This window comes from Heptranchias perlo, chromosome 11, assembly GCF_035084215.1.
Source record: "Heptranchias perlo isolate sHepPer1 chromosome 11, sHepPer1.hap1, whole genome shotgun sequence".
Taxonomy (NCBI): domain Eukaryota; kingdom Metazoa; phylum Chordata; class Chondrichthyes; order Hexanchiformes; family Hexanchidae; genus Heptranchias; species Heptranchias perlo.
In genome coordinates, this window is record NC_090335.1 from 4496228 (window position 1) to 4510860 (window position 14633).

General features: G+C 44.2%; 1 protein-coding gene across 1 annotated transcript in view; it reads left to right on the forward strand.

The window, feature by feature from the left end:
* Positions 1-14633, forward strand: part of sms (spermine synthase) — a 74708-nt gene that overhangs the window by 14353 nt on the left and 45722 nt on the right. Inside the window, exons 2-3 of the mRNA XM_067992462.1 lie at positions 9612-9732; positions 11514-11607. Coding sequence (XP_067848563.1) covers positions 9612-9732; positions 11514-11607 — 215 coding nt within the window. The remainder of the gene's footprint in view (positions 1-9611; positions 9733-11513; positions 11608-14633) is intronic.

Sequence of the window (14633 nt, forward strand, 5' to 3'; positions counted from 1 at the left end):
ACTTTTATCCCTCAACTAACCATCATTAAAACAGATTATCTGGCAATTATCACATTGCTGTTTGTGGGATCTTGCTGTGTGCAAATTGGCTGCCTCGTTTCCCACATTACAACAGTGACTACACTTCAAAAGTACTTAATTGTCTGTGAAGCGCTTTGAGACGTCCTGAGATTGTGAAAGGCGCTATATAAATGTAAATCTTTCTTCTCCCCCAAAGATGTAACTATTAGTAACGCAAGAATCGCCTCAAACGTGGATTGTTTAGCCTCAGGTCCTAGTACTGTCTGGGACAGTGCTGCTGCAGTACTGGTTGACTGTACTCCCTCAGGGATGGTCAAATCAAAGTGAAAAATATCTCCCTCAGGAAGCCCTCCCAAATTTTAATCAAGAAATGATGTGTAAACAGGCTTGGCTTTGTACTGTCAGCTCCCACAGTGGGGATCGGCAACCCACCTCTACTTGCATGGATATGGTCTCTGCCCATATCATTTTCATTAGGGACTCCCTTGATGCCCTTACCTAAAAAAAAACCTATTGATTTCAGTCTTGAAAATTTCAATTGACCCAGCATCCACAGCCTCTTTTGGGCAGCGGATGGTGATCAAAGTTCCAGATTTCCATGACCACTGTGTGGAAAAAGTGCTTACTGATTTCACACCGAAATGGCCTAGCTCTAATTTTAAGATTGTGCCCTCCTAGTTCTGGATTCCCCACCAGAGAAAACAGTTCATCCGTATCTACCCTATCGAATCCTTTTATTATTTCAAATACCTCGATTAGATCACTCTCACTGTCCAAACTCAAGGAAATACAAGCCAAGTTTATGCAGCCTCGTAATTTAACCCTTAAAGCCCTGGTATTAATTCAGGTGAATTTGCACTGTATCTCTTTCAAGGTCAATATATCTTTGCTGAGGTTCAGTCCCCAAAACTGAATGCAGTACTCCAGATTGCCTCTGACAACTGAAGCATCAGTTCCTCATTTTTGTATTCCAGCCCCCTTGAGATAAAGGCCAATATTCCATTAGCCTTTTTGGTTATTTTTTATACCTGTGCACTAGCTTTTAGTGATTTGAGTACATGGACCCTTAAATCCTTTTGCTCTTCCACAGCTCCTAGTCTCTCACTGTTAAGAAAATATTCCAATTTTGCTTTCTCAGATCTAAATTTGTTGTCTCATTCTGGCTAATGCCTTGGGAGCCCCCTTGCTGGTAACTTAATAAAATAATTGGTCCTAGAGAAAATTGACTGATTTGGTGGCTCGTGTTTATGTCTTGCTGTGGTTAAAAGTTCATAGCAGGGCTATTAAAATGGCTGCATTCTGCAGTTCACATTCCGTGCAAGTGTAGGACTGTCCTGCCTGACAGGCTTGAGAACTGGTTAGATATGTCAGGCAGAAGCATTGGAATGATTAATTGTTTAGCGAGTTAACAAATTATTATTTTGTTGCTGCAAGTGCATCGTGAGCCATGCCTGAACAGATAAATAAATCAGCAATTTGTCTACTTTAATTCAAAATTTATATTTTAAAAATCTTGTATCTAAGCTTTGAATCCCTCCCACCACCTAGACAACTAAAAACACACTGTTGTTGCACGTGTTCACTGTTTAATTATAATGGGACACAGGGTGAGGCGCTTGGGTGTGTTTGTAGCTAAACTACATTTTAGAACGTTTCTCCTCCACTTTCTACCCACCCTCCGCCCCCTCCCATTATCTGAACTTTATTACTCTTGAATTCTGCAGAATATACAACAAAATGGCACTCAGCCATCAGTAAAAGCACCACAAACATATTGCCAGTCTGCTTTTCAGTGTCACAGTCCTCCTCAGCTCAGGCCCACTTAACCCTGCCGCCCTCTCACCCTGCTGAACTCAAAGACTGCACATGATCTCGACTCCCTGCATGCAGTACCTCAGGAGATCGACAAGTACTGAATTTGCACTGTATCCTGCAATTCATTTAAAGGCAATAAAAGCAAAATACTGCAGATGCTGGCGAGGTCTGTGATAGGGTGGAGGGCAGGAATGTTTAAACGACAAAAAGCATGATGGTGCAAGGCAAAAGGGGTGATAATGAGACAAGTAAAGGAACAAAAGATAGATTCAGAGGAGGTACAAATGGTTACAGCAGAATATCAGAGGGTGAGGGAAGCATGTAAAATCTGGCAAAGTGGAGAGGGTTGCCGTGGCCTGGGCATGTGGTGGGAGAAAGGCAGTTAGACTCCATGGGGCAGACCACCCTGGCAGCCATGTACCGAAGGGGGAATCCCCACCCCAAGCACCAGCTCACATCTCCTCCACTGCTCTGGGTGCAGCCATCCTACACTAAGAGAAATGGGAGCAGTGGCTAAGATCTAAAGTTGTTAAACGATAGGCAATGCTAGGGGAGATGCACTAATAAAATATTGTATAGACCATGTTGAGAAATAATGGAGCAAAGAAAAATGTATGATTTGTGTGAAGTCCATCTACTTTTTGAGGCTTTCGATTTCAAATTTTTGTCCAGATTCAGGGAAATGTTGCTCAGACTAATTGCAATGCACACTACTTATTTCTACTGTTTTAAAATCAGTTAATGTAAGAAAATATTTTAGAAAGCATTCTGTGCAGCAACTGCGTAATAAAATTGTGGAAAATAAGGAAAGGCATGAATGGATAAAAGAGGGAGGTAGGGAAAATTGGAAGTATTGAATGGAATCATTATCTCCCAATTTATAAAGTGCTGGTGAGTTTGGCGTGTGCCTCAATTGCTTTAGTTGTGTTTCTGGAATTTATGAAAATTTTTAGGAACAGAGGAGCGGGAAGAGGCCATTTAGCCCCTCGAGCCTGTTCCGCCATTCAATGAGATCATGGTTGATCTGACCTAACACCATATACCCGCCTTAGCCCCATATCCCATAATACCTTTGGTTAACAAAAATCTATCAATCTCAGATTTAAAATTAACAATTGAGCTAGCATCAACCGCTGTTTGTGGAAGAGAGTTCCAAACTTCTTAATTGTTATAAATCTGTTTCCAATATGTGTACTGAATCACGTGATCAAAGAAAGAAAGAATGTGCATTTATATAGCGTCTTGTCTCAAGTGCCTCACAACCAATGAGTTTTTAAATTTTGAGGTAACTTGTAACGGCACATGGCAGTCAATTTGTAAGAGAGAAGACCCCATGAACAGAGGATGAGATAAATGACCAGATAATCTGGATTATGATGAGATGTTGAACCAAGGCCCCATTTGCCTGTGCAGGTGGATTTAATATATCCCACGGCACTATTGGAAGAAGAGCAGGAAGTTTTCCCAGTATCCTGGCCAACATTCCCTTTTCAACCAACATCACCAAAACAGATTGACTGGTCAGTGAATCTCCTTGCTATTTGTGGGATCTTGCTGAGTGCAAATGGACAGCTATATTTTCCTCCATAGCAACAGTGACCACACTTTAAAAGTAAGTAATTGGCTGTGGAGTGCTTTAGGACATCCTGAGAACGTGAAAGGGGCGTTATAATTTGTCATAAGTCTTGAATCCTCCTTTCCCAGTAGAAAAGTCCTTTTTTAAATGCTGCAATGGTTTTCTGTTCTACCACCTCTGCTGTTAAACTGTTCCACAATTCCATCACCTTACGAAACAAAAATTATCAATTTTTTATTTTACATCTTAACTTTAAACTGTGTCTTCTAGTCCTCAAATCCTATGCCCTAGAGAAGAATTTTCCTGCATCCAAAATCTGCATACGTGTGAAAATGTTAATGACCGTATCAAGCCTCCCTTCCCCCCCACCCCCCCCCCCCCAACCCATCCTCATCCTCCTCTTCTCCAGAGTAAGGATGCTGGGTAGCCAATCTTTCCTCCTGACTCAGCCCTGCAGCTCTCCGTTGGGCTCTAATAATTCTACATCTTTCCAGTAATATGGAGACCAGAACTGAACACTGCTCCAGGTGTGACCTCACCAAGGCCAAATACAACTTCAACATCACCACCTCAGATTTAGAAATCACACCTCCAGCTATACATCCCAACATTTTGTTTCTTTTCTCCACCACCTGCGAACACAGAACCTATGGTTTTAATGACCTATGCAGCAAAAGCCCAGATCTCTTTCCTGCTCTGTTCCCCCAAGCACATTGCAGTTTCATTTGTAATCCATACTCTCGCTTCCACCTAATCTCATGATTTTACACTTCTCTACGTTGAACTCCATCTGCCATTTCTGTTCATTGACCTCGCCCGGTCCAGGTCCCTTTGGATTTTTCTCTTAATTTTGTTCTCTGGATGTGGTTGATGCTAGCAAGGCCATCTCTAATTGCCCTGAGAAGGTGGTGGTGGACAGCCTTCTTGAACCACTGCAAACCTTGGAATGATGGTGCTCCCACAATATTGACCCAGTGCTGAAGCAGGGATGGCATTATATGCCCAAGTCAGGATGCTGTGTGATTTGAATAGGAACTTGGAGGTGATGATATTCCCATGATATTGTTGCTCATGGTGATAGAGGGAGGTGCTGTTGAAGTAACCTTGGTGAGTTGCTGCAGTGCATCCTGTCGCTTGTACACACAGCTGGTGGTGGAGGGGATGGATATTGAGTCCAGTGGCAGGGCACCAATCAAACAAATTGCTCTGTCCTGGATGGTGTTGAGCTTCTTGAGTGTCATGGCTGCACCATCCAGGGGATTGATGAATATTCTATCACACTCATGATTTGCGCTTTGTAGATAGGGGTACCGTAGCATAGTGGTTATGTTACTGGACTAGTAATCCAGAGGCCTGGACTAATAATCCAGAGTCATGAGTTCAAATCCTACAACGGCAACTGGGAAATTTAAATTCCATTAATTAAATAAAATCTGAAATGGATGTATCATCAGTAAGTTCGCTGATGATACAAAAATTGGTAGGGTGGTAAATAGCGAGGAGGATAGCCTCAGTCTGCAGGACGATATAGATGGGTTGGTCAGATGGGCGGAACAGTGGCAAATGGAATTTAACCTGGAAAAGTGCGAGGTGATGCACTTTGGAGGGACGAACAAGGCAAGGGAATACACAATGAATGGGAGGACCCTGGGCAAGACAGAGGGTCAGAGGGATCTTGGTGTGCAAGTTCACAGATCCCTGAAGGCGGCGGAACAGGTAGATAAGGTGGTAAAGAAGGCATATGGGATACTTGCCTTTATTAGCCGAGGCATAGAATATAAGAGCAAGGAGGTTATGATGGAGCTGTATAAAACACTGGTTAGGCCACAGCTGGAGTACTGTGTGCAGTTCTGGTCGCCACACTACAGGAAGGATGTGATCGCTTTGGAGAGGGTGCAGAGGAGATTCACCAGGATGTTACCAGGGCTGGAGCGCTTCAGCTATGAAGAGAGACTGGGAAGATTGGGTTTGTTTTCCTTGGAGCAGAGGAGGCTGAGGGGGGACATGATTGAGGTGTACAAAATTATGAGGGGCACAGATAGGATGGATACTAAGGAGCTTTTTCCCTTCGTTGAGGGTTCTATAACAAGGGGACATAGATTCAAGGTAAAAGGCGGGAGGTTTGGAGGGGATTTGAGAAAGAACTTTTTCACCCAGAGGGTGGTTGGAGTCTGGAACTCACTGTCTGAAAGGGTTGTGGAGGCAGGAACCCTCACAACATTCAAGAAGCATTTGGATGAGCACTTGAAATGCCATAGCATACAAGGCTACGGACCAAATGCTGGAATATGGGATTAGAGTAGACAGGGCTGATGGCTGGCGCGGACACGATGGGCCGAAGGGCCTCTATCCGTGCTATATAACTCTATGACTCTAAAAAAAAAAACTAGTATCAGCAATGGTGGCCATGAAACTACCGGATTGTCGTAAAAACCCATCTGGTTCACTAATGTCCTTTAGGGAAGGAAACCTGCCATGCTTACCCGGTCTATATGTGACTCCAGACCCACAGCAATGTGGTTGATTCTTAATTGCCCTCTGAAATGGCCTAGCAAGCTACTCCGTTGTAAAATCTCACTTAAAAAAAAGTCATAATAAGAATAAAACCGGACGGACCACGAGGCACCGGACACGACAAAGGCAAACCAAGCCCAATCGACCCTGCAAAGACCTCATCACGAACATCTGGGGACTTGTGCCAAAATTGGGAGAGCTGTCCCACAGACTAGTCAAGCAACAGCCCAACAGACATAGCCATACTCACAGAATCATACGTTTCAGCCAACGTCCCAGACTCTTCCATCACCATCCCTGGATATGTCCTGTCCCACCGGCAGGACAGACCGATTGGAGGTGGTGGTACAGTGAAATACAGTCAGGAGGGAGTGGCCCTGCGAGTCCTCAACATTGACTCCAGACCCCATGAAATCTCATGGCAAGGTGAAACATGGGCAAGGAAACTTCTTGCTGATTACCACCTACCGTCCTCCCTCAGCTGATGAATCCATGTTGAGCACCACTTGGAGGAAGCACTGAGGATAGCAAGGGCACAGAATGTACTCTGGGTGGGGGACTTCAATGTCCATCACCAAGAGTGACTCGGTAGCACCACTACTGACCGAACTGGCCGAGTCCCGAAGGACACAGCTGCGAGACTGGGCCTGCAGCAGGTGGTGAGCAAACCAACACAAGGGGATAAAACCTACTTGACCTCGTCCTCACCAATCGACCTGTCGCAGATGCATCTGTCCATGACAGTATTGGTAGGAGTGACCACCGCACAGTCCTCGTGGAGACGAAGTCCCGTCTTCGCACTGAGGACACCATCCAACGAGTTGTGTGGCACTATCACAGTGCTAAATGGGATAGATTCAGAACAGATCTAGCAGCTCAAAACTGGGCATCCATGAGGCGCTGTGGGCCATCAGCAGCAGCAGAATTGTATTCCAGCACAATCTTTAACCTCATGGCCCGGCGTATTCCTCTCTACCATTACCAACAAGCCAGGGGATCAACCCTGGTTCAATGACGAGTGTAGAAGAGCATGCCAGGAGCAGCACCAGGCGTACCTAAAAATGAGTTGCCAACCTGGAGAAGCTACAACTCAGGAAGCGGAAGCAACATGCTATAGACAGAGCTAAGCGATTCCACAACCAACGGATCAGATCAAATCTGCAGTCCTGCCACATCCAGTCGTGAATGGTGGTGGACAATTAAACAACTAACAGGAGGAGGAGGCTCTGTAAACATCCCCATCCTCAATGATGGCGGAGTCCAGCACGTGAGTGCAAAAGACAAGGCTGAAGCATTTGCAACCATCTTCAGCCAGAAGTGCCGAGTGAATGATCCATCTCGGCCTCCTCCCGATATCTCCACCATCACAGAAGCCAGTCTTCAGCCAATTCGATTCACTCCACGTGATATCAAGAAACGGCTGAGTGCACTGGATACAGCAAAGGCTACGGGCCCCAACAGCATCCCGGCTGTAGTACTGAGGACTTGTGCTCCAGAACTAGCCGCGCCTCTAGCCAAACTGTTCCAATACAGTTACAACACTGGCATCGACCCGACAATGTGGAAAATTGCCCAGATATGTCCTGTCCACAAAAAGCAGGACAAATCCAATCCAGCCAATTACCGCCCCATCAGTCTACTCTCAATCATCAGCAAAGTGATGGAAGGTGTCGTCAACAGTGCTATCAAGCGGCATTTACTCACCAATAACCTGCTCACCGATGCTCAGTTTGGGTTCCACCAGGACCACTCGGCTCCAGACCTCATTACAGCCTTGGTCCAAACATGGACAAAAGAGCTGAATTCCAGAGGTGAGATGAGAGTGAGTGCCCTTGACATCAAGGCAGCATTTGATCGAGTGTGGCAAATTGATGTCAATGGGAATCAGGGAAAACTCTCCAGTGGCTGGAGTCATACCTAGCACAAAGGAAGATGGTAGTGAATGTTGGAGGCCAATCATCTCAGCCCAGGACATTGCTGCAGGAGTTCCTCAGGGTAGTGTCCTAGGCCCAACCATCTTCAGCTGCTTCATCAATGACCTTCCCTCCATCACAAGGTCAGAAATGCGGATGTTCACTGATGATTGCACAGTGTTCAGTTCCATTCGCAACCCCTCAGATAATGAAGCAGTCTTTGCCTACGTGCAGCAAGTCCTGGACAACATCCAGGCTTGGGCTGATAAGCGGCAAGTAACATTCGCGCCACACAAGTGCCAGGCAATGACTCTCTCCTACAAGAGAGAGTCTAACCACCTCCCCATGACATTCAACGGCGTTACCATCCCCGAATCCCCCACCATCAACATCCTGGGGGTCACCATTGACCAGAAACTTAACTGGACCAGCCACATAAATACTGTGGCTACAAGAGCAGGTCAGAGGCTGGGTATTCTGTGGCGAGTGACTCACCTCCTGACTCCCCAAAGCCTTTCCACCATCTACAAGGCACAAGTCAGGAGTGTGATGGAATACTCTCCACTTGCCTGGATGAGTGCAGCTCCAACAACGCTCAAGAAGCTCGACACCATCCAGGACAAAGCAGCCCACTTGATTGGCACCCCATCCAGCATCCTAAACATTCACTCCCTTCACCACCGGTGCACCATGGCTGCAGTGTGTACCATCCACAGGATGCACTGCAGCAACTCACCACGGCATCTTCAACAGCACCTCCCAAACCCACGACCTCTACCACCAAGAAGGACAAGGGCAGCAAGCACATGGGAACAACACCACCTGCACGTCCCCCTCCAAGTCACACACCATCCCGTCTTGGAAATATATCGCCGTTCCTTCATCATCGCTGGGTCAAAATCCTGCAACTCCCTTCCTAACAGGACTGTGGGAGAACCTTCACCACACGGACTGCAGTGGTTCAAGAAGGCGGCTCACCACCACCTTCTCAAGGGCAGTTAGGGATGGACAATAAATGCTGGCCTTGCCAGCAAAGCCCACATCCCATGAATGAATTTTAAAAAAAAGATATTGGAGAGGTCAGGACGTGAGTCAGTTGTTGCAGAATATCCAGCCTGTGCTATACCCTGAACTATCTCGCATTGCTTAGTATCCTTGACTACTGTACCCATTTTGGTGTCATCTGCAAATTTTGGGCAATATTCCATCCATAGAAATTATGAAGTAAAACAGTGCAATTTGTGAGATTCATGTCATGTGTTTGTTAACCAAAGGTTTGGGAATTTTTAATTAATGGATCTCTTGTGGAATTGCTGACGGTGGTTTGGATGACGGTTTTATAATGAGAGGAGTGTTCTACCATGTAACGCACAATGTACTGTATCATAAGTAATCTTTCCTAATGGGTGTAAAGGGACTGCTGTGAGGAAAACTGACTGCTACTAGGCTGGAATTGTGTTTAAATTACTAAGCGTATTTCCAGTCAGGATGTGCTCTAAATAGGGCTTTCCTCTGCTCAAATTAGAGGCTAATTATTGCTCGGAAGTTTTTTTTAAGGTAATACTTGTTCATTGCTTGGTTTCCAGAGCTGTTGATTTGCTGTTTTGAGTATATCATTTGAGCCGATTAGGTGCAAGTGGGGCATAAACTCTGCAAGTCTTGTGTACGGATGGGTTAATTGGTGAAAGGTCTCCAAGTTTAACAGTGTAAGAGCCAGCAAGTAGTTCTGCATTCACTGTAGTTAACTTTGATTTTCTTTTCTTTTCCTTCAGCTGATGGCAGAACTGTTCTCGAAGCATTGCAGCCCATTTTTCAGGAACAAAGAATGACAGAGACAGTTCACAATTTAGGAGAAAATGGTTACTTGGTAACATATGTTGCGAAGACTGGCAGGTAAGAAAGATTTCAAACCAGCAATGTGGCAAAATTAGAATTTTGAAATAAAAATATTAAAAGCTCTTCTGAAACTCTCCCACTATTGCATTTGCCAATCACACGTATCTGGAGGGAAATGTGACCAATTGGTTTAATGCTGCACTATAGTTGTTTTTCCCTCGCTTCAAGGTACTTCTTATCAGACAAGGCAACAGTATATGTTCGAGATGATTTTTGTCATTTTCTTAACAATAAATTTTTTTCAAAGAGTACTGTAGAAAATCTTGATTCAAGGTTATATAACCATGGTATAGTCCCCATCAATTACACCGTCCACGCTATATCGGGCAAATGGCACTAATCATAGGAGTCAACTACAAAGTAATGTATTAACTGCACTGGCTATTTTGGGCAGTTCAATAAGTATGTACCCAGTACTTACCCATTTAAAAGCTCTGCTGATTGCAGCCAAAGTCAGGTCTTCAAGCAATTTCAATCAATTGTTCACATCTTGTTAAATTGCGATCACTTTGGTGATGAGATTTTGGGTTCAACTGCTAACAATTAGAAGAGGAAGTTGCCAAGTGGAAGTTCCTGTATTTTAAAATTACATTGGTTACTTCGCTTTTTGGTTTTACTGCCCATTGCGTACAGCGGGCAAATCGCAATAACACCAATGTGCCTGCTATAAGTGGTGGGGACTGTATATGGAACTGATAAGGCAGCGCATGGCATTTCTTTCAAAGTAATAGTTGGTGTTGTCCCGTAAGTGACTTTTTGTACATGTTGTCTATCTGTTGCACTCTGGCTTTCCCACTCTCCCTGTTATCAAATCATCCCAACTGCTCCAGTTCTTTCTTCCACAAGAACTATAGGAGTACTTGAGGAGGATGTGGAAGAGCCACATCCTCAGTGGAGTTAAATGCAACAGCTGGAGTATTGTGTCCAATTCTGGGCACCACACTTTAGGAAGGATGTGAAGGCCTTAGAGAGGGTGCAGATTTACTAGAATGGTTCCAGGGATGAGGGACTTCAGTTACAAGGAGAGACTGGAGAAGCAGGGGTTGTTCTTCTTAGAGCAGAGAAGGTTATGGGGAGATTTGATGGAAGTGTTCAAAATCATGAAGGATTTACATAAAGCAAATTAAGAGAAACTGTTCCCATTGATGGAAGGGCTGAGAACCAGAGGACATAGATTTAAGGTGATTGGCAAAAGAACCATAGGCGACATGAGAAAAAACTTTTTTATGCAGCGTGTAGTTATGATCTGGAATGCACTGCCTGAAAGGGTGGTGGAAGCAGATTCAGTCGTGGCTTTCAAAAGGGAATTGGATAAATACTTGAAGGGAAAAAATGTGCAGGGCTGCGGGGAATGGGACTAACTGGATTGCACTTACAAAGAGCTGGCATGGGCTCGATGGGCCGAATGGCCGCCTTCTGTGCTGTAACCATTCTATGATTCTAAATGTTCAAAAGGCCACTGTTGCAAAGCTAATGGAGCTAAATATAGAAAGGTTGCCAGACCCCGGTGGTATATATCCCTGAATGTTGATGGAGGTTGGTGTGAGATCGTGGCGACACTTATTTTACAGAAATCTTTGGAATTGGAAATTGTACGAAAGGACTAGAGGTGGCAAATATTGCACTTTTTTTTAAAAAAAGGAAAAGATAAACCAGGACCAGTTAGTCTTATCTCACTTGCTGGTAGTGCAATGTATAAAAATGGGGCTCAAGTTTCACAACTATATGTGTCCACATTCTGCGTGTTTTTTAAAACTGTAATGAATTTTTATTTGCAGCTTTGCCACTCTGAGAATGTATACGGATAAGCTTCTGACTTTTGACATCCATAGCTATGAAGTGGATAACAAAGGACGAGCAACAATTGAAACGGTAAGTATTACACACGGGGGCCTCCACCTTTACCACAATAGCATTTTTATTTTACAACGGAACTGCTTTTTTGTGATGTGCAAAGGAATGTGGGAATTGCTAGATGAAAAAAGCCCAGGGTCCATGTCGTTCGCCTTCTACCACCTTGGTAGTGGCATAATGTCAATTGTGTGATTGTGTCCAGTTTTTGCTGTGACCTGCATTATAATTGACTTCTAGAGGAGGGATGGAAAAGAATTAATGAGTCTGCACAAGGCACTGGTACAACCACAACCTGGAGTACTGTGGACAATTCTGGGCACCCTACTATAGCTAGGATCCCCAGACATTGGAGGCAGGGCACAAAGAGCAGCCGGCTCATACCCAGCTTAAGATTATGAGGAGAGGTTGAAGAGACCTGGGATTGTGCATAGAGGACAATGGTATTCAAGATCCTTAAGGGAACAGATAAATTGGACCCTGATATGCCCGAGATTGCCACAAACCCTAGAACCAAGGGACACGACTTCAAGATTAGAAGAGACAGACAGTTTCGATTGAACTGCTACTCACACAGGAAGGTGTGGAATGGACTGTCTAAGGAGAGAGTGGGGGCAGAGTGTGGGAATTTTCTTTTTAGCTTGGTTCTCAAGAAAGTACATTCACATTTAATGGAGCTATTATGCATGCATGTTTGCATCCACACGCATTTTATGGAGTTACTTGTTAAGCACCGTTGGATGTTTCTTTGCATTAAAGGCAAGTTGTGTAGGTTACGTTCAGATATGTTCTATGAAAGCCATTGTATGTTTATGGGTGCATTCACATATATTTTACATCATTGTATATTTGTGTAGTGCGCGCCCATAGTTTTTGGAGTCACTATGCATCCTGACTGTACGAGGGAAAAATATACAAGAGCATTAGACATTAGATTTGAGGGAATGGGTGATTGAGAGGTATCACTTTTTGGGGTCGACCAGATGGTCCACAGAATCTTTACTGGTCCTGCACTTTCCTATGTTTCTGGAATCATAGGCTGTTCCAACACAGAAACGGGCCATTTGGCCCATCAAGCCTACAGTGGTGAGCCATTCAACCTGATCCCACTCGCCTCATTCCCCATACCCTTTAATATCCCACCTAGCCTAATCCCACTCTCCTGCTCACTCTCCATACCCTTTAATATCCTACTAACTTCAGTCCCCGTACTTCTAATATTTTTCTTTTTCAAGCAACTAATTCCCTTTTTAATAGAATTTATGGACTCTGCTTTTGTGGCATAGAATTCTACATTCTACCCACATTCTGTGCAAATAAATTTTTTCCAACCTCCCTTTGAATTTTTTTTGATCTCTTGAATGTGTGAATTGTCTTTACCAGCTGACAAGTGGGAATGATATCATGACCCTGTCATAACCCTTCATAGTCAACACCTTTATCGGGTCAGCCTTCTCGGCTCTAATGAAACGAGCCCTCATTTTTCAAGATGTGGAGATGCCGGTGATGGACTGGGGTTGACAATTGTAAACAATTTTACAACACCAAGTTATAGTCCAGCAATTTTATTTTAAATTCACAAGCTTTCGGAGGCTTCCTCCTTCCTCATTTCCAACAACGTTCACCTGACGAAGGAGGAAGCCTCCGAAAGCTTGTGAATTTAAAACAAAATTGCTGGACTATAACTTGGTGTTGTAAAATTGTTTACAATTCTCATTTTTCAAGTTTCCAGAATATTGTAATCCCTCATCCTGATCAGGTCCTAGTGAATTTACACTGCATTTTTGCAATTGCTTTAAATCCTTTCTATAATGGGATGCTTAAATCTGCGTACACTACTGCATCCCTGCTAAGGTCTTTTCAACTCTCACCTCTTTGTTTCTGTATTGTGTGTCTCTAGTTATAAAACCAAAGGGGTCTGTTTGCCTTTTTATGGCCTTATCTGCTTGCGCTGCCACCACTAATCATCAATGTATCTGCACACTCTCTGCTCCTCTAGCCATATACAATCTTACCATTTAAGGTTTTCTTCCTTTACCCAGTCTTAGTGTCAAAAAACATGACTTCACATTTCTCTAAAGTAAGCTGCATCTGCCACCTATCTGCCTTTCATGCCAACCTCTCTATCTATTGTAGTCTTTCACGGTCCGTGTCACAATTTGGGATAGAATCATAGAATCATAGAAGTTACAACATGGAACTCGCCCAGTTTATACCACTAAGCTAGTCCCAATTGCCTGCACTTGGCCCATATCCCTCTTTACCCATCTTACCCATGTAACTGTCCAAATGCTTTTTAAAAGACAAAATTGTACCCGCCTCGACTACTGCCTCTGGCAGCTCGTTCCAGACACTCACCACCCTTTGAGTGAAAAAATTGCCCCTCTGGACCCTTTTGTATCTCTCCCCTCTCACCTTCAATCTATGCCCCCTCGTTATAGACTCCCCTACCTTTGGGAAAAGATTTTGACTATCGACCTTATCTATGCCCCTCATTATTTTATAGACTTCTATAAGATCACCCCTTAACCTCCTACTCTCCAGGGAAAAAAGTCCCAGTCTGTCTAACCTCTCCCTGTAAGTCAAACCATCAAGTCCCGGTAGCATCCTAGTAAATCTTTTCTGCACTCTTTCTAGTTTAATAATATCCTTTCTATAATAGGGTGACCAGAACTGTACACAGTACTCCAAGTGTGGCCTCACCAATGCCCTGTACAACTTCAACAAGACATCCCAACTCCTGCATTCAATGTTTTGACCAATGAAACCAAGCATGCCGAATGCCTTCTTCACCACCCTATCCACCTGTGACTCCACTTTCAAGGAGCAATGAATCTGTACTCCCAGATCTCTTTGTTCTATAACTCTCCCCAACGCCCTACCATTAACGGAGTAGGTCCTGGCCCGATTCGATCTACCAAAATGCATCACCTTCACATTTATCTAAATTAAACTCCATCTGCCATTCATCGGCCCACTGGCCCAATTTATCAAGACCCCGTTGCAATCCTAGATAACCTTCTTCACTGTCCACAATGCCACCAATC